Genomic DNA, 22,659 nt, shown 5'->3' with positions numbered 1-22,659 from the left:
AAAGTTTGTGCGGAACCGTTAGAAATGGCGGAGCTGCTTAATGAATACTTTACCTCGGTATTCACGGTGGAAAGGGATCTGGGTGGTTGTACTGCTGGATTGCGGAGGACAGAAAGGATCGAGCATGTGGACATAAAGAAAGAGGATGTGTTGGAACTATTGAATGGCATCAAGGTTGGTAAGTCGCCGGGACCGGATGGGATGTACCCCAGGTTACTGTGGGAGGCGAGGGAGGAGATTGCGGAGCCTTTGGCGATGATCTTTGCATCGTCGATGGAGACGGGAGAGGTTCCGGAGGATTGGAGGATTGCGGATGTGGTCCCTATATTCAAGAAAGGGAACAGGGACAGCCCGGGAAATTACCGACCGGTGAGTCTAACCTCAGTGGTTGGTAAGTTGATGGAGAGGATCCTGAGAGACAGGATTTATGATCATCTAGAGAAGTTTAGTATGATCAAAAGTAGTCAGCACGGCTTTGTCAGGGGCAGGTCGTGCCTTACGAGCCTGGTTGAGTTCTTTGAAAATGTGACCAAGCACATTGACGAAGGAAGAGCGGTGGATGTGGTCTATATGGACTTCAGCAAAGCGTTCGATAAGGTCCCCCATGCAAGACTTCTTGAGAAAGTGAGAGGGCATGGGATCCAAGGGGCTGTTGCCTTGTGGATCCAGAACTGGCTTGCCTGCAGAAGGCAGAGAATGGCTGTGGAGGGGTCTTTCTCTGCATGGAGGTCAGTGACCAGTGGAGTGCCCCAGGGATCTGTTTTGGGACCCTTGCTGTTTGTCATTTTCATAAATGACCTGGATGAGGAAGTGGAGGGATGGGTTGGTAAGTTTGCTGACGACACCAAGGTAGGTGGTGTTGTGGATAGTTTGGAGGGATGTCAGAAGTTGCAGCGAGACATAGATAGAATGCAAGACTGGGCGGAGAAGTGGCAGATGGACTTCAACCCGGATAAGTGTGTAGTGATCCATTTTGGCAGATCCAATGGGATGGAGCAGCAGTATAAAATGAAGGGTACCATTCTTAGCAGTGTAGAGGATCAGAAGGACCTTGGGGTCCGGGTCCATAGGACTCTTAAATCGGCCTCGCAGGTGGAGGATGCGGTCAAGAAGGCGTATGGCGTACTGGCCTTCATTAATCGAGGGATTGAGTTTAGGAGTCGGGAGATAATGCTGCAGCTTTATAGGACCCTGGTTAGACCCCACTTGGAGTACTGCGCGCAGTTCTGGTCACCTCATTACAGGAAAGATGTTGAAGCCATTGAAAGGGTGCAGAGGAGATTTACAAGGATGTTGCCTGGATTGGGGGGCATGCCTTATGAGGATAGGTTGAGGGAGCTTGGTCTCTTCTCCCTGGAGAGACGAAGGATGAGAGGTGACCTGATAGAGGTTTACAAGATGTTGAGGGGTCTGGATAGGGTGGACTCTCAGAGGCTATTTCCAAGGGCTGAAATGGTTGCTACGAGAGGACACAGGTTTAAGGTGCTGGGGGGTAGGTACAGGGGGGATGTCAGGGGTAAGTTTTTCACTCAGAGGGTGGTGGGTGAGTGGAATCGGCTGACGTCGGTGGTGGTGGAGGCAAACTCGTTGGGGTCTTTTAAGAGACTTCTGGATGAGTACATGGGATTTAATGGGATTGAGGGCTATAGATAGGCCTAGAGGTGGGGATGTGATCGGCGCAACTTGTGGGCCGAAGGGCCTGTTTGTGCTGTGGCTTTCTATGTTCTATATGTTCTATACTGGACCTAGTTCTGGGAAATGAGCCCAGTCAGGTCGTCAAAGTTTTAGTAGGGGAACATGTGGCAAATAGTGACCACAACTCTGTTAACTTTAGGATAGTAATGGACAAGGACGAGTGTTGTCCTAAGCGTAGGGTGCTAAATTGGGGGAAGGCTAACTATAGCCGGATTAGGCAGGAATTGGTGGCCGTTGATTGGGAGAGGCCGTTCAGGGGTAAGTCCACGTCTGGCATGTGGGAGTCTTTTAAGGAACAGTTGATAAGGCTGCAGGACAGGCATGTGCCTGTAAAAAGGAAGGATAGGAAAGGTAGGATTCGAGAGCCGTGGATAACCAGGGAAATTGCGGATTTGATCAAAAAGAAAAGAGAGGCGTACGTTAGGTCCAGGCAACTGAAAACAGATGCAGCTCTGGAGGAATACAGAGAGAGTAGGAAAGAACTCAAACGGGGAGTTAGAAGGGCAAAAAGAGGTCACGAAGTGTTCTTGGCAGACAGGATTAAGGAGAATCCTAAGGTATTTTATTCATATGTTAGGAACAAAAGAGTTGTCAGGGAAGAAGTCGGACCTCTCAGGGACAAAGGAGGGGAATTATGCTTAGAACCCAAGGGAATAGGGGAGATCCTAAATGAATACTTTGCATTGGTATTCACAGAGGAGAGGGACTTGTTGACTGGGAGTGTCTCAGAGGGAGGTGTTGGCCCGTTAGAGAGAATCTCCATTACAAGGGAGGAAGTGTTAGGTTTTTTTAGGTAACATTAAAACTGACAGATCCCCAGGGCCTGATGGCATCTATCCGAGACTGCTCAGGGAGACAAGAGTGTCATTGCTGGGCCTCTGACGGAAATCTTTGTCTCTTCATTGGTTACAGGTGAGGTCCCTGAGGATTGGAGGATAGCGAATGTGGTACCATTATTTAAGAAGGGTAGTAGGGATAACCCGGATAATTATAGGCCAGTGAGCTTGACGTCCGTGGTAGGGAAGTTGTTGGAGAGGATCTTAGAGACAGGATGTATGCGCATTTAGAACGGAACAATCTCATTAGTGACAGACAGCATGGTTTTGTAAGAGGGAGGTCGTGCCTTACAAATTTGGTGGAGTTTTTTGAGGAAGTGACAAAAACGGTTGACGAAGGAAGGGCCGTGGATGTCGTCTATATGGATTTCAGTAAGGCATTTGACAAAGTCCCTCACGGTAGGTTGGTTAAGAAGGTTAAGGCTCATGGGATACAAGGAGAAGTGGCTAGATGGGTAGAAAATTGGCTTGGCCACAGGAGACAGAGGGTAGTGGTCGAAGGGTCTTTTTCTGGCTGGAGGTCTGTGACCAGTGGTGTTCCGCAGGGCTCTGTACTGGGACCTCTGCTATTTGTGATATATATAAATGATTTGGAAGAAGGTATAACTGGTATTATGAGCAAGTTTGCGGATGACACGAAGATGGCTGGACTTGCGGATAGCGATGAACATTGTCGGACAATACAGCAGGATACAGATAGGCTGGAAAATTGGGCGGAGAAATGGCAGATGGAATTTAATCCAGATAAATGCGAAGTGATGCATTTTGGAAGAACTAATGTAGGGGGGAGTTATACAATAAATGGCAGAGCCATCAAGAGTATAGAAACACAGAGGGACCTAGGTGTGCAAGTCCACAAATCCTTGAAGGTGGCAGCACAGGTGGAGAAGGTGGTGAAGAAGGCATATGGTATGCTTGCCTTTATAGGATGGGGTATAGAGTATAAAAGCTGGAGTCTGATGTTGCAGCTATATAGAACGCTGGTTAGGCCACATTTGGAGTACTGCGTCCAGTTCTGGTCGCCGCACTACCAGAAGGACGTGGAGGCTTTAGAGAGAGTGCAGAGAAGGTTTACCAGGATGTTGCCTGGTATGGAGGGTCTTAGCTATGAGGAGAGATTGGGTAAACTGGGCTTGTTCTCCCTGGAAAGACGGAGAATGAGGGGAGACCTAATAGAGGTGTACAAAATTATGAAGGGTATAGATAGGGTGAACAGTGGGAAGCATTTTCCCAGGTCGGAGGTGAAGATCACGAGGGATCACGGGCTCAAGGTGAGAGGGACGAGGTATAACTCAGATATCAGAGGGACGTTTTTTTACACAGAGAGTGGTGGGGGCCTGGAATGCACTGCCAAGTAGGGTGGTGGAGGCAGACACGCTGGCATCGTTTAAGACTTACCTGGGTAGTCACATGAGCAGTCTGGGAATGGAGGGATACAAACGATTGGTCTAGTTGGACCAATGAGCAGCACAGGCTTGGAGGGCCGAAGGGCCTGTTTCCTGCGCTGTACTGTTCTTTATTCTTTGTGCTTGTGAGACAATGGCCTTCGGGAGCCAAGGACTGGGGAATCAGGAAAAAAAAGTCATGTCATCACTTTTTGTGCAGTGTGTGCAGGAGGGTTTCCTGACACAATATGTGGATAGGCCGACAAGGGGTGAGGCCACATTGGATTTGGTACTGGGAAATGAACCGGGCCAAGTGTTAGATTTGGTTGTGGGAGAGAACTTTGGAGATAGTGACCACAATTCGGTGTCTTTTGTTATTGCAATGGAGAGGGATAGGGCCGGACGGCAGGGCAAGGCTTACAATTGGGGGAGAGGTAATTATGATGCGATTAGGCAAGAATTAGGGGGCATAAGATGGGAACAGAAACTGTCAGGGAAAGGCACTGATGAAAAGTGGAACTTTTTCAAGGAACAAATACTGGGTGTCCTTGATAGGTATGTCCCTGTCAGGCAGGGAGGAAATGGCCGAGTGAGGGAACCGTGGTTCACAAAAGAGGTGGAATGTCTTGTGAAAAGGAAGAGGGAAGCTTATGTAGGGATGAGGAAACAAGGTTCAGATGGCTCGATTGAGGGTTACAAGTTAGCAAGGAATGAGCTGAAAAAGGGGCTGAGGAGAGCTAGGAGGGGACATGAGAAGTCCTTGGCGGGTCGGATCAAGGAAAACCCCAAGGCTTTTTACTCTTATGTGAGGAATAAAAGAATGACCAGGGTGAGGTTAGGGCCGGTCAAGGACAGTGGTGGGAACTTGTGTATGGAATCAGTAGAGATAGGCGAGGTGATGAATGAATACTTTTCTTCAGTGTTCACCAAGGAGAGGGGCCATGTTTTTCAGGAAGAGAAGGTGTTACAGGCTAATAGGCTGGAGGAAATAGATGTTCGGAGGGAGGATGTCTTGGCAGTTTTGAATAAACTGAAGGTCGATAAGTCCCCTGGGCCTGATGAAATGTATCCTAGGATTCTTTGGGAGGCGAGGGATGAGATTGCAGAGCCTTTGGCTTTGATCTTTGGGTCCTCGCTGTCCACGGGGATGGTGCCAGAGGACTGGAGAGTGGCGAATGTTGTTCCTCTGTTTAAGAAAGGGAATAGAAATGACCCTGGTAATTATAGACCGGTTAGTCTGACTTCGGTGGTTGGTAAATTGATGGAAAAGGTCCTTAGGGATGGGATTTACGACCATTTAGAAAGATGCGGATTAATCCGGGATAGTCAGCACGGATTTGTGAAGGGCAAATCGTGCCTCACAAATTTGATAGAATTTTTTGAGGAGGTAACTAGGTGTGTTGATGAAGGTAGGGCGGTTGATGTCATATACATGGATTTTAGTAAGGCGTTTGATAAGGTCCCCCATGGTCGGCTTATGATGAAAGTAAGGAGGTGTGGGATAGAGGGAAAGTTGGCCGATTGGATAGGTAACTGGCTATCTGATCGAAGACAGAGGGTGGTGGTGGATGGAAAATTTTCGGACTGGAGGCAGGTTGCTAGCGGAGTGCCGCAGGGATCGGTGCTTGGTCCTCTGCTCTTTGTGATTTTTATTAATGACTTAGAGGAGGGGGCTGAAGGGTGGATCAGTAAATTTGCTGATGACACCAAGATTGGTGGAGTAGTGGATGAGGTGGAGGGCTGTTGTAGGCTGCAAAGAGACATAGATAGGATGCAAAGCTGGGCTGAAAAATGGCAAATGGAGTTTAACCCTGATAAATGTGAGGTGATTCATTTTGGTAGGACTAATTTAAATGTGGATTACAGGGTCAAAGGTAGGGTTCTGAAGACTGTGGAGGAACAGAGAGATCTTGGGGTCCATATCCACAGATCTCTAAAGGTTGCCACTCAAGTGGATAGAGCTGTGAAGAAGGCCTATAGTGTGTTAGCTTTTATTAACAGGGGGTTGGAGTTTAAGAGCCGTGTGGTTATGCTGCAACTGTACAGGACCTTGGTGAGACCGCATTTGGAATATTGCGTGCAGTTCTGGTCACCTCACTATAAGAAGGATGTGGAAGCGCTGGAAAGAGTGCAGAGGAGATTTACCAGGATGCTGCCTGGTTTGGAGTGTCGGTCTTATGAGGAAAGGTTGAGGGAGCTGGGGCTGTTCTCTCTGGAGCGGAGGAGATTGAGGGGAGACTTAATAGAGGTTTATAAAATGATGAAGGGGATAGATCGAGTGAACGTTCAAAGACTATTTCCTCGGGTGGATGGAGCTATTACAAGGGGGCATAACTATAGGGTTCATGGTGGGAGATATAGGAAGGATATCAGAGGTAGGTTCTTCACGCAGAGAGTGGTTGGGGTGTGGAATGGACTGCCTGCAGTGATAGTGGAGTCAGACACTTTAGGAACATTTAAGCGGTTATTGGATAGGCACATGGAGCACACCAGGATGGTAGGGAGTGGGATAGCTTGATCTTGGTTTCAGATGAAGGTCGGCACAACATCGTGGGCCGAAGGGCCTGTTCTGTGCTGTAATGTTCTATGTTCTATGTTCTATGTTCATCCAACCTGCAAAACTCACCAGAGAATTCTGGGGGCGGTACGCCATAAGTTTATCAATAACAAATGCCCGATGACGGTATCATCAAACATTTTGAGAACCTCCATGCAACTAAAGCAAACAGTAATCATTGCCTGCCTCATTCATGTGCAGAATTGAAGAGCTCGTTATCGCCTTGTGGCACTCATGCTGACAGTTTGTGGTTGCTCACCTGCCAAAACAGGAATCAATCGGAGTTCAACTGAGCAGAATAGCTCCCACAGCTGCTGGGCCTGTGGAATTCAGAAGAGAAACTGCTTAGCCACAATATCACCATTGCTGATATTAGCTGCTGAACTTTGCATGGGTTATTGCTGAAAAGAGGGACATGTTGTTGAAGCTTTTCATCTTGCACTCATCAGGACAAACACAAGAATGTCAAATTTCAAACAATCACAACAATTTATACTTAAGAAGAAAATGGTGTTGATTGGCTGGCAAGTCAGTGTTGATTGGCCTAGGCGTTACATAGAGCAGAGGTTCCCAAACTGGAAACAAAAACAGTCAATTTATTTGTGGTTTAATTCTTCAATATAATAAGAATGTTTCTGAGGGGTTCTCTCAGTACTCTTGGGAGATCAAAAGGATTGGTGGCTGGAAAAGTTTGGGAAACCCTGGTTTATTGGGTTCTGATGTGGAGATGCCGGCATTGGACTGGGGTAAGCACAGAAAGAAGTCTCACAACACCAGGTTAAAGTCCAACAGGTTTATTTGGTAGCAAATACCATCTCAAACAGTGCACAGACACAGAAATCAAGTTACAGAATACTAATTAGAATGCGAATCTCTACAACCAGCCAGGTCTTAAAGGTACAGACAATGTGGGTGGAGGGAGCATTCAACACAGGTTAAAGAGATGTGTATTGTCTCCAGACAGAACAGCTAGTGAGATTCTACCAAAGCGAGTGAGATTTGCTACCAAATAAACCTGTTGGACTTTAACCTGGTGTTGTGAGACTTCTTACTGTTATTGGGTTCTCATGGATTTCCTCTGCTGGGCAAGAAACTGCTTTTTCAAAGCTTTTCATCCACTTAAACCAGATTTTGGACATTAATCAAGGGTTTATTTTTATAAATCGTTCAGGGAATATGGTTATCATTTGCAAGGTCAGCATTTATTACCCATCTGGAGTTGCCCTTGGGATATGGAGATGGGGCAGGAAAGTGAAGTTAAGGTAAAAGATAAATTAATGTTCTGTTAAATCTTGCCTTTAATTTGGTATGGAGATCCATCATGAGGCGGTGCAGCATGTGAAGGCCAACACAGAGATCCTGCAACTTGAAAACAAAACTTGAAAACTCAGACAAGCATCTACACATTTAACCAAAACAAAAGGCAATGGGAGCAATTTTAACCCATGCTTTCCTACAGGGCGTGAGTTCAGTTAGAATTGCAGTGCAAAGATGTACTGCACACACCACCCCCCAACTCAATTTCTCACCGGCCGCCAGGTACGCTGGGCTCCTCTTTTTACTTGGCAGAAATGCCCCATTCCCCGGTTCATGTTGCAGCTTTATAGAACCTTAGTTAGGCCGCACTTGGAATATAGTGTTCAATTCTGGTCGCCACACTACCAGAAGGATGTGGAGGCTTTGGAGAGGGTACAGAAAAGATTTACCAGGATGTTGCCTGGTATGGAGTGCATTAGCTATGAGAAGAGGTTGGAGTCAGACACTTTAGGAACATTTAAGCGGTTATTGGATAGGCACATGGAGCACACCAGGATGATAGGGAGTGGGATAGCTTGACCTTGGTTTCAGATAAAGCTCGGCACAACATCGTGGGCCGAAGGGCCTGTTCTGTGCTGTACTGTTCTATGTTCTATGTTCTATGTAAACTTTGTTTGTTCTCACTGGAGCGACGGAGATTGAGGGGAGACCTGATAGAAGTCTACAAGATTATGAGAGGCATGGACAGAGTGGATAGTCAGAAGCTTTTTCCTAGGGTGGAAGAGTCAATTACTAGGGGGCATAGGTTTAAGATGCGAGGGGCAAGGTTTAAAAGAGATGTATGAGGCAGATTTTTTACACAGAGAGTGGTGGGTGCCTGGAACTCGTTGCCGGGGGAGGTAGTGGAAGCGGATACGGTAGTGACTTTTAAGGGGTGTCTTGACAAGTACATGAGATATCAGAGGGACGTTTTTTACACAGAGGGTGGTGGGGGCCTGGAATGCGCTGCCAAGTAGGGTGGTGGAGGCAGGCACGCTGACATCGTTTAAGACTTACCTGGATAGTCACATGAGCAGCCTGGGAATGGAGGGATACAAACGATTGGTCTAGTTGGACCAAGGAGCGGCACAGGCTTGGAGGGCCGAAGGGCCTGTTTCCTGTGCTGTACTGTTCTTTGTTCTTTGTTCTTTGAATGAGATGGGAATAGAGGGATATGGTCCCTGGAAGGGTAGGGGGTTTTAATTAAGTCGGGCAGCATGGTCGGTGCAGGCTTGGTGGGCCGAAAGGCCTGTTCCTGTGCTGTAATTTCCTTTGTTCTTTGTTCAAACAAGGAGCATCATTAATACATTCAAACCAATGTTGATCAGTGGGAACAGGGGTGATGGGCAAACGGGACTTTGTATCAGTTAAGACACAGGCAGCAAAATTTTTAATGACCTTAAGTCTGCGGATGATAGAATGTGGGAGACCAGCTAAGCTTGTGTTGGAATCATCAAATTTAGAGGTAAAGGCATGAATGAGGGCTTCAGAGCACATGAACTGAGACAGGGGCAAAGTTGGGTGATATTACAGAGACAGAAATAGATGGGTCTTAGTGCTGGCACAAGTATATCATTGGAAGCTCACCTCAGGATCAAATAGATACCAAGGTTATGGCGACAGAGCGTGGCGACTTCTTGCAAACTGTGCCCAGCATTTCATCTAATTCCATCTTTTACTCTCACTCGATGCTTCTAAGACTCTATTCTAACTCTTTTAAACACTCAAACAATGTTTTGATTCATGTCTTCTCTACACCTTAGCTATGACAGTAACACTACATTCTGCACCCCCTCCTTTCCTTCTCTATGAACGGTATGCTTTGTCTGTATAGCGTGCAAGAAACAATACTTTTCACTGTATACTAATACATGTGGCAATAATAAATCAAATCACAATCAAATCAAACAGACTGGTTTAATTTCAGACAGTTGGCAGAGATGAGACCAACCAATAGCTGTGGCCAATGAGAATCATCAAGGCTGAATTTTATCGTGAGCTTTAGGTTCCCGACATCAGGGCCAAATAAATGGAGGACCTAACCCTGCACTTGCTGAGGGCCAGACCAGCTGGAGAAAGGAATAGAGGGTAATGCTAAAAGAGTTAGACAGGAAGGATCAGAGTAGGCTCGAGTGGGGCATTAACTTTGGCATGGAGCAGTTTGGCCAAACGACCTGTTTGTGTTCCAAGTTACTGTAAATTGCTCCATTTCATGAGACACTTAAACAGGTTTTAACGAATCAGATATTTGTGTCCAGTTTACTTCATTTCTCTAAATGACCTGCTCAAGAAGCCAGAAGGCACAGCCCGATGTCAAGTGGGAAAGATCGGTAACTTCATCAAACTGTGGCTGCACCAACTATGATTTACATTCAGTCAAGTATTCTCCATCAGTGACAGGAGGTCCCTATTAGTATTGTAAACTCATACCATAGCAGGAACAAGGAATTTCAGTTATCTGGAGAGACTGGAGAAGTCTGGATCTCAAAGTAGAGAAGGTTGGTGGATTTGTGGATAGCGATGGGGACCATCAGAGGATACAGCAGGATATAGATCGGTTGGAGACTTAGACGGAGAGATGGCAGATGGAGTTTAATCCGGACAAATGTGAGGTAATGCACTTTGGAAGGTCTAATACAGATAGGAAATATACAGTAAATGGCAGAACCCTTAAGAGTATTGATAGGCAAAGGGATCTGAGTGTACAGGTACACAGGTCACTGAAAGTGACAACGCACATGGATAAGGTAGTCAAGAAGGCATACGGCATGCTTGCCTTCATCGGCCGGGGCATTGAGTTTAAAAATTGGCAAGTCATGTTGCAGCTTTATAGAACCTTAGTTAGGCCGCACTTGGAATATAGTGTTCAATTCTGGTTGCCACACTACCAGAAGGATGAGGAGGCTTTGGAGAGGGTACAGAAAAGATTTACCAGGATATTGCTTGGTATGGAGGGCATTAGCTATGAGGAGAGGTTGGAGAAACTTGGTTTGTTCTCACTGGAATGACGGAGGTTGAGGGGCAACCTGATAGAAGTCTACAAGATTATGAGAGGCATGGACAGAGTGGATAGTCAGAAGCTTTTTCCCAGGGTGGAAGAGTCAATTACTAGGGGGCACAGGTTTAAGGTGCGAGGGGCAAGGTTTAAGAGAGATGTACGAGGCAGACTTTTTACACAGAGACAAGTGGGTGCCTTGAACTCGTTGCTGGGGGAGGTAGTGGAAGCGGATACGGTAGTGATTTTTAAGGGGTGTCTTGGCAAATATATGAATAGGATGGGAATAGAGGGATATGGTCCCCGGAAGGGTAGGGGGTTTTAGTTCAGTCAGGCAGCATGGTCGGTACGGGCTTGGAGGGCCGAAGGGCCTGTTCCTGTGCTGTAATTTTCTTTGTTCTTTGTTAAGAGGAGATTTCAGAGAAGTGTTCAGAATCATGAATGGTTTTGATAGGGTGAGGCAGCCAGAGATTTGTTAAACTGTAGGATGCCCAAAGCTCTGCTTGAAGAACACTTGCAAATGTGACATAAAGGCCTCAGACACCTATCACCACACCTGGGACTCACTAGCTGGTGATAAAGGATAATGACGACATCTCCTGTGGGCTGACATGCATCACCTTGATAACCAGTGGCTACAGGAGCTTGGCAGCAGATACCAATGCTGAAAACAACAACCTACAACACTCGGTAGCTTCATGTGTTGCACTTGTAGTAGAACCAACCTCTCGAAGATTGACCTCTTCAGCCATCAGCAAAGGTGTGCCGTATGAAGCCACATTGTCTGCAATTGACTTGTTTGCTGAAAGTCCATCATCTTTTGTAGATGGAGGGATGCTGGAACTTGGTAGCACAAATAAGGACAAACTGCAGGATAGTCAGAGAGCTCAGATTTACGATAAATCACAAAAGAAGCAACAGGGAGATGAGAAGTTTTTTTTTACACTGTAAGTCATTACAAGCAGCGCTACCTGAAAGGATGGTGGAAGCAGATTCAATATTAACTTTCAGAGGGAATGAGATAGATATTTGAAAATAAATAAATTGCAGGTAGGATGTTTCCTCTTGTGGGAACAAGTAGAGGATGACTAAATGAACAGCTCTTTCAAAGTGGAGGGTCAGTCATCTCAGCTCCAGGCCATCTCTGCAGGAGTCCCTCAGGGTAGACCAAGGCCCAACAATCTTCAGCTGCTTCATCAATGACCTTCCCTCCGTCATAAAGTCAGAAGTGGGGATGTTCGCCGATGATTGCACAATGTTCAGCACCATTTGCGAATCCTCAGATACTGAAGCAGTCCATGTTCAAATGCAACAAGATCTGGACAATATCCAGGCTTGGGCTGACAAGTGGCAAGTAACATTCGCGCCACAAAAATGACAGGCAAGGACCATCACCAATAAGAGACACTCTAACCACCGCCCCTTGACATTCATGGTGTAACCATCGCTGAATCCTCCACTGTCATCATTCTTGGGGTTACCATTGACCAGAAACTCAACTGGACTCACCACATAAACACAGTGGCTACAAGAGCAGATACGAGGCTAGGAATACTGCAGCGAGTAACTCACCTCCTGACTCCCCAAAGCCTATCCATCATCTACAAGGCACAAGTCAGGAGTGTGATGGAATACTCCCCACTTGCCTGGATGGGTGCAGCTCCAACAATACTCAAGAAGCTTGACACCATCCAGGATAAAGCAGCCCGCTTGATTAACACCACATCTACAAACATTCAATCCACCAACACTCAGTAGCAGCAGTGTGTACCATCTACAGGATGCACTGCAGCAATTCACCAAAGATCCTTAGACAGCACCTTCCAAACCCATGACCACTTCCATCTAGAAGAACAAGGGCAGTATATACATCAGAACACCACCAGCTTCAAGTTCCCCTCCAAGACACTCACCATCCTGACTTGGAAATATATCGCTATCCTTTTGCAGTCACTGGGTCAAAATCCTGGAATTCCCTCCCTAACGGCATTGTGGGTCAACCCACAGCACATGGACTGCAGCGATTCAAGAAGGCAGCTCACCAACACCTTCTCAAGGGCAACTAGGGAAGGGCAATAAATGCTGGCCAGCCAGCGACGCCATGTCCCACGAATGAATTTTTAAGAAGTGCTAGCACAGGCATGAGGGAGTGAATGGCCCTTCTCGATGCTGTACAATTCTACTATTCTAACTGCAAAGTCATACAATGGACCGTTCTTCAGTATTAATGACTCTTTCTTCAATTAATTAGAGTGGGGGGGAAGATGGATGATGTTAATAAAATAATTAGCAGATAAATGAAACACAACAGGGCTTTAATTGACAGGCTAATCTGCTTGGGAACTGGGACCAACATGCTGATATTGGACTTTAATTACTGACACAGTATATTTTAATCAAGGCGCACTATACTGCAGAGAGCAGATGCTTTGACATCTAATGGTTCAGCTAACAGCACAAAAGGTATCAGCTAACATAATCAAAGTGGATGTCACATGCTTTAGCGTCTTTTATCGACGCAACTAAATTCTAACATTGTGTTAGTTAGAGCCTCTGCAAACGTATAAATATATTTTAGCACCCATCCAGCAAGTTATTCGTTTTCTCCTAAACACAATCTTTACAGTCCAGATTGGTACCGTTCCCTGCTTCCAGCTATCCTTTGCCATTTCAGAGAATCATAGAATGATACAGCACAGAAGGAGCCCACTCTAAGTCATTAATTAATGACCGAGATAACACAATCGAGAGCCATAAAGCCAGGTTTTACTGATGGCACAAAGGTTAGTGACACAATAAGCAATGTAGACGGGAACATAAAATTACAAAGTGACATTGATAGATTACATGAATGGGAAAAACTGAGGCAGATGGATTTCATTACAGCTAAGAATGAGGCCATGCATTGCTTTTTTTATTCATTCATGGGATGTCAGCAAGGCCAATATTTATTGCCCCTTCCTAGTTCCCCTTGAGAAGGTAATTGTAAGCCACTACAGTCCATCTGATGTAAGTGTCCCCAAAGTACTGTATGGGTAGAATTCTTATGTTTGCTCCTGCAACAGTGAAGGAACAAGTGATATAAGGCTGCATTTTTGCTTCTGAGGTGGGTAACATGAGTCTGGAAATTTCTGAGCTTGTTTTATCCATCTTGGGAAAAGGTGTCTCATCAGACTCAGTTGCTGTGCAGGAGGCGCAGGTGTGGGATGGAGTTGGGCCGGACACAAATTGGAGGTGGCCACAAGGGTTATTGAATGCCAAGGTGGGCTGTTGTTAAAAGGTCTACATTGGTTCTGTCAGACTTTGTCCCAGTGGCTTTGATAAACATTAAATCCTTTAACCTTCCCCCTCACACTCCATTACCCCAACTGATTTCCCATATCCATCCATGCCAACACTTGCCCACAACCGAACCCCATTCCTCATACATTCCATGTCAACACAGTGACATAGTGGTTAGCATTGCTGCCTCACAGCGTCAGGGACCCGGGTTCGATTCCCAGATTGGCTCACTATCTGTGTGGAGTTTGTACATTCTCCCCGTGTCTGCGTGGGTTTCCTCCGGGTGCTCCGTCCCATTGTCCAAAGGACAGGCTGGTTAGGTGCAGTGGCCATGCTAAATTCTCCCTCATTGTACCTGAACAGGTGTTGGAGAGAGGCAACTAGGGAATTTTCACAGTAACTTCACTGTAGTGTAAATGTAAGCCTACTTGTGATAATAATAAACTAAACTTTAAACCAACCCAAATAGTCCCTCATAACCTCCATTTCAATGCATACCCCCCACCCACCCCAAATGTCCCTTATAGCCCCATGTCAACACAATGCAAACTCATGTGAACCTATGCTGCCCACCCATGGGGAATTGATCATGGAAAGCAAGGCTATGGCAGATAAAAGGTATTTTATATCAGTCTCCACTACAGAGGACACAAATAACATCTCAGAAATAGGTGTAAATCAGGAAATGGAAGGGAGGAACGCAGGAAAACTACAATCATCAGGAAAGTGGTACGGAGCAAATTGTTGGTCAGTGTGCTGACAAATTCCTGGGTCTGGATGGAATTCATCCTAAGGTCATGAAAGAAGTAGCTAGTCAAGTAGCTGATGCATTAGTTATAATTTTCCAAAATTTCCTAGATTTGGGGAAAGTTCCATTGGATTGGAAAATAGCAAATGTATCTTATTATTCAAAAGGGAGGGAGACAAAAAGCAGGAAAGTACAGGCCAGTTAGCTTGACGTATGTCATAGAGAACATGTTAGAGGCCATTATTAAAGAGGTTATAGCAGGATACTTAGAAAATTTCAAGGCAATCAGGCAGAGTCAATATAGTTTTGTGAAAGACCATAAGACAATAAGACACAGGAGCAAAATTAGGCCACTCAGCCCATTGAGTCTGCTCCGCCATTCAATCATGGCTGATATTTTTCTCATCCCCATTCTCCTGCCTTTTCCCCATAACCCCTGATCCCCCTTATTAATCAAGAACCTATCGATCTCTGTCTTAAACACACTCAATGACCTGGCCTCCACAGCCTTCTGAGGCAAAGAGTTCCACAGATTCACCACTCCCTGGCTGAAAAAACTCCTCCTCATCTCTGTTTTAAAGGATCGTCCCTTTCGCCTGAGGTTGTGCCCTCTGGTTCTAGTTTTTCCTACTAGTGGAAACATCCTCTCCACATCCACTCTATCCAGGCCTCGCAGTATCCTGTAAGTTTCAATAAGATCCCCCCTCATCCTTCTAAACTCCAACGAGTACAGACCCAAAATCCTCAGCTGTTCCTCATACGACAAGCTCTTCATTCCAGGGATCATTCTTGTGCACCTCCTCTGGACCCTTTCCAAGTCCAGCACACCCTTCCTTAGATATGGGACCCCAACTGTTCACAGTACTCAAAATGTGATCTGACCAGAGCTTTATACAGCCTCAGAAGTACATCCCTGCTCTTGTATTCTAGCCCTCTCAACATGAATGCTAACATTGCATTTGCCTTCCTAACTGCCGACTGAACCTGCACGTTAACCTTAAAAGAATCTTGAACAATGACTCCCAGGTCCCTTTGTGTTTCTGATTTCCGAAGCATTTTCCCATTTAGAAAATAGTCTATGCCTCCATTCCTCCTTCCAAAGTGCATAACCTCACACTTTTCCATGTTGTATTCCATCTGCCACTTCTTTGCCCATTCTCCCAACCTGTCCAAGTCCTTCTGCAGCCCCCCTGCTTCCTCAATTCTACCTGTCCCTCTACATATCTTTGTAAGGGAAATCATGTACAACCAATTCTTTGGAGTTATTTAAAGGAGTCACATACACTTTGGATAAAGGGAAACCAGTGGGTGTACTGTACTTAGATTTCTAGAAGGCATCTGATAAGGCGCCACATCAAAGGTTATTGCAAAAAAAAACTGATAGTGTAGAGGGTAACATATTAGCATGGATTGAAAATTGGCTAGCTGACAAGAAACAGAGAATTGGCTAACTGATATTTTCTGGTTGACAGGATGTGATGAGTGGTGTGCCATAGGGATCAGAGCTGGGGCCTCAAATTCTTACAATTTATATAAATGATTTGGATGAAAGGACTGAAGGTATGGTTATTAATTTGCCTAGGACACACAGATAGATCGGAAAGTAAATTGTGATAAGAACATAAGGAGGCTACAAAGGCTCATAGTGGCAGGATTTTCCGCACCTTCCACAGTGTGTTTTGCAGGAGCGGAGATGGCCCATCCTTGGCCAGCAGTGGTATCTTCGCACTACTATCAACGGGGTTTCCAGTTGTTCACACCCTGCGCCGCCGGGAAACCCACAGCAAGGGGTCACCATGGGCAGGACCATAAGATCCCACTGACGGGAATGGCCAGAAAATTGTGCCCAGTGAGTGGGCATAAACCTGGCAAAATGGAATATAATGTGGGAAAATGTGAAATTGCCCATTTGGCAGGAAGAATAAAGAAGTTTATCATCTAAATGGGTGAGAGATTGCAGAGCTCTGAAGTGCAGAGGGATCTGGGTGTCCTAGTGCATGAATCACAAAAAACTAGGATACGGACATAGTCCATAATTAGGAAAGCTAATAGAATGTTATTGTTTATTATGAGGGGAACTGATTACAAAAATAAGGAATTTATGTTTCAGTTGTTCAGATGGTGAGATCACATCTGGAATACTGTGTACAGTACTGGTCTCCTTATCTAAAGAAAGATGTAAATGCATTAGAAGAGGTTCAGAGAAGGTTTACAAGACTAATAATGGACAGGAATGGACAGGTTGTCTTATGGAGAAAGATTGAAAAAGTTAGGTTTGTATCTATTGGACTTTAGAAGAGTAAGAGATGATTTGATCAAAACATTTAAGATCCTGAGGGGTATTGACAAGGTTAAAGTTTAAAAGTTATTTTAAAGTCTATTTATTAGTGTCACATGTAGGCTTACATTAACACTGCAATGAAGTTACTTGAAAATCCGCTAGTCGCCACACTCCAGCACCTGTTCGGATGCACTGAGGGAGAATTTAGCATGGCCAATGCACCTAACCAGCACATCTTTTGGACTGTGGGAGGAAACCAGAGAATCCGGAGGAAACCCACGCAGACATAGAGAGAACGTGCAGACGCCGCACAGACAGTGACCCAAGCCGGGAATCAAACCCGGATCCCTGGTGCTGTGAGACTGCAGTGCTAACCACTGTGTCATCTTATGTGAAGAGAATGTTTTCTCTTGTGGGAGAATTTAGAACTGGGGGGGTGGGGGTCACTATTTTAAAATAAGTGGTCCACTCGTTTAAGGTGGAGATTAGGAGAATTTCTTTCTCTCAGAGGGTCATAAGTCTCTGGAACTCCTTTGCTCAAAAGGCAGTGGAAGCAGAATCTTTGAATATTTTTAAGGCAGAGCTAGATAGATTCTTCATTAACAAGAAGGTGAAAAATTATCGGGGCAGGCAGGAATGTGAGGTTCAGGTTACAATCAGATCAGCCATATATTCTTGAATGATGGAGCAGGCTTGAGGAGCCAAATGAGCTACTCCTGCTCCTAATTTGTATGTATATATGTGGTCTCCTATACCCTTCCTATCAACTCACTTAATATCCACCATGGCAGACCTCAGGAGCTAGGTTGAGATGAAATAAAATGTCTAAATATCCTTTATAGATTTCACTATATTAAAAATCATTTCCACACATGAAAGCCCATTCAAAACTTTAAAAGTCCCTCAAGTACATAATCCCTTATAGAAACAAACAGTCTTGTATTCATGACCCCATATCAAAGATAGCTAATACTTTAATAAGTTCTTTGAACTGTCAATCAAATTGTAAAAATAGGAGCCATGCTGGGATACTTACAACCTGTGGAAAGCCACAAAGTATTAATAATGATGTAATGATCGCCCTTGGGATAATGTCAACAAACAATGGATATAGGCAGACTTTTTTTTGTTTTTAAAGGCCTGGGGATTTAAATAACTTCACATCTTATCAGGAAAACAATAACTTTTTTTTCTTTTGTAGTATCACTGACATTCTCATATACTGGAAAACATTCTTGTCGGGTATGACTGGTTTGGTTGGATTAGATAAAGAATAACTGCAACATTCAGACATCAATGAGAAGGTTATGAAAGCAGTTGGATTGTTATTGAGATGAACAGGGAAAACCAAGAGAACTTCAATAAAAAAATTTACATAAGGTCAAGAAATAAATGGTTGAAGTTGGCTATTGTACTTCAAAGTGGAACATATACAGATTAGAAGATTATAAATAGACGAGGCAAAGATAGAGTAAGTTTACTTTTAAAATATTGTAGCCATAAAGTAAAAATAAAGGGTTGATCGATTCTGGGAAAGGGAACTTCTAAAGTATTGTAGAAATAATAGAGGGTGAGATCAAACGAAAAAAATAGATTTAAGAAAACATGATAGCTGGTGAGATCTCAAAGAAGTGTGGTGGCTGGTAAGATCGCAAAGAAGACAGAGTGTATGGACAGGGCTAGACCTGGAGAACCAGTTTGCTGTCACCCTCAGTGAATAACCTAATACCAGTGGGGCATTGTGTGGTAAAGTTACTGGAATTTAATAGATTAGAAAATCTATAAGGACTGTTGCCATCTAAAAGCGGGGGGTTAGCTCTGAGTTATTTAAGGCAAGATCCGTTTGGAAAAGTCTAAAAAGTAGTGTTAACTGTGCCAAGGTGTTCTCAAGTTTTAAGAGTAACTTTTACTTCTTTGTTTTAATAAATATTTTACTTTAAAGGAGCTTTAAATATTTTACTTTAAAGAAACTTGGGGAAATAAATAGTGATGTCTTGAGGAGTGTACATATTACAGAGAAGGAGGTGCTGGAAGTCTTAAAGCGCATCAAGGTAGATAAATCCCCGGGACCTGATGAAGTATATCCCAGGACATTGTGGGAGGCTAGGGAAGAAATTGCGGGTCTCCTCACCGAGATATTTGAATCATCGATAGTCACGGGTGAGGTGCCTGAAGCTTGAAAATGACAAATGTTGTGCCTTTGTTTAAAAAGGACTGCAGGAAAAACCCTGGGAACTACAGGCCAGTGAGCCTCACATCTGTTGTGGGTAAATTGTTGGAAGGTATTTTGAGAGACAGGATCTACAGGCATTTAGAGACGCAAGGACTGATTAGGGACAGTCAGCATGGCTTTGTGAGTGGAAAATCATGTCTCACAAATTTGATTGAGTTTTTTGAAGGGGTAGCCAAGAAGATAGATGAGCGCAGTGCAGTTGATGTTGTCTACATGGATTTTAGCAAGGCCTTTGACAAGGTACCGCATGGTAGGTTGTTGCATAAGGTTAAATCTCACGGGATCCAGGGTGAGGTATCTAAATGGATACAAAATTGGCTTCTTGACAGAAGCCAGAGGGTGGTTGTAGAGAGTTGTTTTTCAAACTGGAGGCCTGTGACCAGCGGTGTGCCTCAGGGATCAGTGCTGGGTCCACTGTTATTTGTCATTTATATTAATGATTTGGATGAGAATATAGGAGGCATGGTTAGTAAGTTTGCAGATGACACTAAGATTGGTGGCACAGTGGACAGTGAAGAAAGTTATCTCCAATTGCAATGGGATCTTGATCAACTGGGCCAGTGGGCTGACGAATGGCAGATGGAGTTTAATTTAGACAAATGCGAGGTGATGCATTTTGGTAGATTGAACCAGGGCAGGACTTACTCAGTTAATGGTAGGGCATTGGGGAGAGTTACAGAACAAAGAGATCTAGGGGTACATGTTCATAGCTCCTTGAAAGTGGAGTCACAGGTGGACGGAGTGATGAAGAAGACATTCGGCATGCTTGGTTTCATCGGTCAGAACATTGAATACAAGAGTTGGAATGTCTTGTTAAGTTGTACAAGACATTGGTAAGGCCACACTTGGAATCCTGTGTGCAATTCTGGTCACCCTATTATAGAAAGGATATTATTAAACTAGAAAGACTGCAGCAAAGATTTACTAGGCTGCTACCGGGACTTAATGGATTGAGTTATAAAGAGAGGCTGGATAGACTGGGACTTTTTTCTCTGGAGCGTAGGAGGCTGAGGGATGATCTTATAGAGATCTATAAAATAATAACGGGCACAGATCAGCTAGATAGTCAATATCTTTTTCCAAAGGTAGGGGAATCTAAAACTAGAGGGTATAGGTTTAAAGTGAGAGGAGAGAGATACAAAAGTGTCCAAGGGGCAATTTTTTCACACAGAGGGTGGTGAGTGTCTGGAACAAGCTGCCAGAGGTAGTAATAGAGGCGGGTACAATTTTGTCTTTTAAAAAGCATTTAGATAGTTACATGGGCACGATGGGTAAAGAGGGATATGGGCCAAATGCGGGTAATTGGGATTGGCTTAGGGGTTTTAAAAAAAAAAGGGCGCATGAACAAGTTGGGCCGAAAGGCCTGTTTCCATGCTGTAAACCTCTATGACTCTATGACTCATCACAATTGGTCTGGGAAGTTACTTGCTGATTTCAGAAAACTTCCTCATAATACAAAAAATGCTAAACTATTCAAGCAGCTGTTTCACGTTTCCCTTCGGGATTTGGGCAGCTCGGTGCTTGCCATCTGCCGTGCCATAACAAGCTTGATAGCTCTATAGACCTTATCTGCCCTTCACGAGCCTTACATCTCAGCCATCAATTTATGACTCTCACACTGTGGGTTCAGGCTCTTGCTACAGTGAAAATAAGGTCTGTTTGAACTCAGCACCATGTTCAAATGGTCTGACTGAGTTTAGGTTTCTTGTTGAGTGAGTAATGTCCCAACCCCTTCCCCCTGCCAGTGAAAAAGGAATCTATTGGATATGGGAGTTGGACTTCCAGATCTGGGTCATATCTGCAATTTTTAAAGGTGCATAGAGATACTACAATTCCGGGTGAATCCAGCCCATAGTTCCCCAAGTCAGGATGTGTGTGGCTTGGAGGGAAACGTGCAGGTGGTGGTGCTGCCCATGTACTTTGAGGTGGTAGAGATCGCGAATCTGGAAGGTTCTGTCAGAGAAGCCCTGGTGCGTTTCCGTAGTGTATCGTGTATATGGTACACACTGTTCCCACTATACATTGGTGGAGTGAGTGAATGTTTAGCTAGAGATGGGATGCCAATCAAGCGGGTTGCTTTATCCTGGGTAGTGTTGTGCTTCTCGAGTATTGATGGAGCTGCACTCATCCAGGCAGTATTCCATTACATTGCTGACTTGTGCCTTGTAGATTGTGAACAGGCTTTGGGGAGTCAGGAAGTGAGTTACACACCACATAATTCTCAGCATTTGACCTGTCCTTGTAGCCACAATATTTAGGTGGCTGAACCAGTTAAGTTTCTGGTAAATAGCAACCCAAGGGTGTAAATGGCTAATCTTTCTTCAACTTAGTTTCAATTCACTGAGTGGAAGGATTCAGGCTATCTGCAACCCTGATATGAAGGAGCTCATCTTACAAGGAAAGGTTGAGCAGGTTGGGTCTAAATTCTTTGGAGTATAGAATGAGAGGTGATCACATTGAAACATTTAAAGAGTCTGACGGTTCCTGACAAGCTGAAGAAGATGTTTCCCCTCTTGGAGCAATCTAGAACTAAGTGACACAGTTTAAAAACAAGCCAATTTAAGACTGAGATGAGGAAAAGCTTTTCTCAATGGGTTATTAGTGTGTGGAATTCTTTCCCCTTGGAAGCAATGGAGGCTGGGCCATCCTATGTATTCAAGGCTGAGTTAGACAGATTTTTGAATGACCAGGTAGTTATCAAGGGGTAGACAGGGAACTGGAGGAAAGGCCACAATCAAATCAGCCATCATCTAATTGAATGGTGGAGCAGACTCGAGGGGCCAAATGACCTACTCTCCCTTCTATTTCTTATGTTCCTGTGAACCTGCCCTAACACCTACATATGCTAGGAACATAAGAACAGGAGGAGGCCATTCAGCTCCTCAGCCTGCTTCGCCATTCAATAAAATCATGGCTGATCTGTGGCCTAACTCCATGTCCCTTGACACCCCTGCTCAATAAAAGTTGAAGCAGCATCCACCACTGTTTGAGAAAGAGAGTTCCAAACCTCCACCACTCTCTGTGAGTAGGAGTGTTTTCTAACATCTCTCCTGAATGGCTTAGCCCTAATTTTTAGATTATGACAAGTGGTTCTGAAGCCTTCAACTGGTGGAAACAGTTTATCCTTATCCACCCTGTCCTTCCCTGTAAATATTTTGTAGACTTCTATCAGATCCCCCCAACCTTTTGAATTTGAGAGAATAAAGGCCTAATTTGTCTAATCTCTCCTTATAATTTAACCCCTGAAGTCCAGGTATCATTCCTGTAAACCTGCGTCGAATTCCCTCCAGGGCAAAAACATCCTTCCTATGGGATGGTGCCCATCCCTGCTCACGGTACTCTAAGTGGGGT

The 22,659-nt window shown here is 44.7% G+C and overlaps 1 protein-coding gene across 2 annotated transcripts in view; it reads right to left on the bottom strand.

Annotated features, from left to right (window-relative positions):
- The window catches only part of LOC144495176 (HAUS augmin-like complex subunit 3), a 156,449-nt gene that overhangs the window by 5,790 nt on the left and 128,000 nt on the right, over window positions 1-22,659 (bottom strand). Inside the window, exons 10-11 of one of the 2 annotated variants that reach the window (XM_078215193.1) lie at window positions 7,770-7,838; window positions 6,733-6,793 (exon numbers count right to left, since the gene is read on the bottom strand). In XM_078215193.1, the coding sequence (XP_078071319.1) occupies window positions 6,733-6,793; window positions 7,770-7,838 (130 nt within the window). The remainder of the gene's footprint in view (window positions 1-6,732; window positions 6,794-7,769; window positions 7,839-22,659) is intronic. The other variant, XM_078215195.1, reaches the window with a different exon arrangement.

The sequence above is a fragment of the Mustelus asterias genome, chromosome 6 (assembly GCF_964213995.1).
Source record: "Mustelus asterias chromosome 6, sMusAst1.hap1.1, whole genome shotgun sequence".
Lineage (NCBI taxonomy): Eukaryota > Metazoa > Chordata > Chondrichthyes > Carcharhiniformes > Triakidae > Mustelus > Mustelus asterias.
The sequence above is the reverse complement of the archived record's forward strand: the minus strand, read 5'-3'. Positions and strand labels throughout refer to the sequence as shown.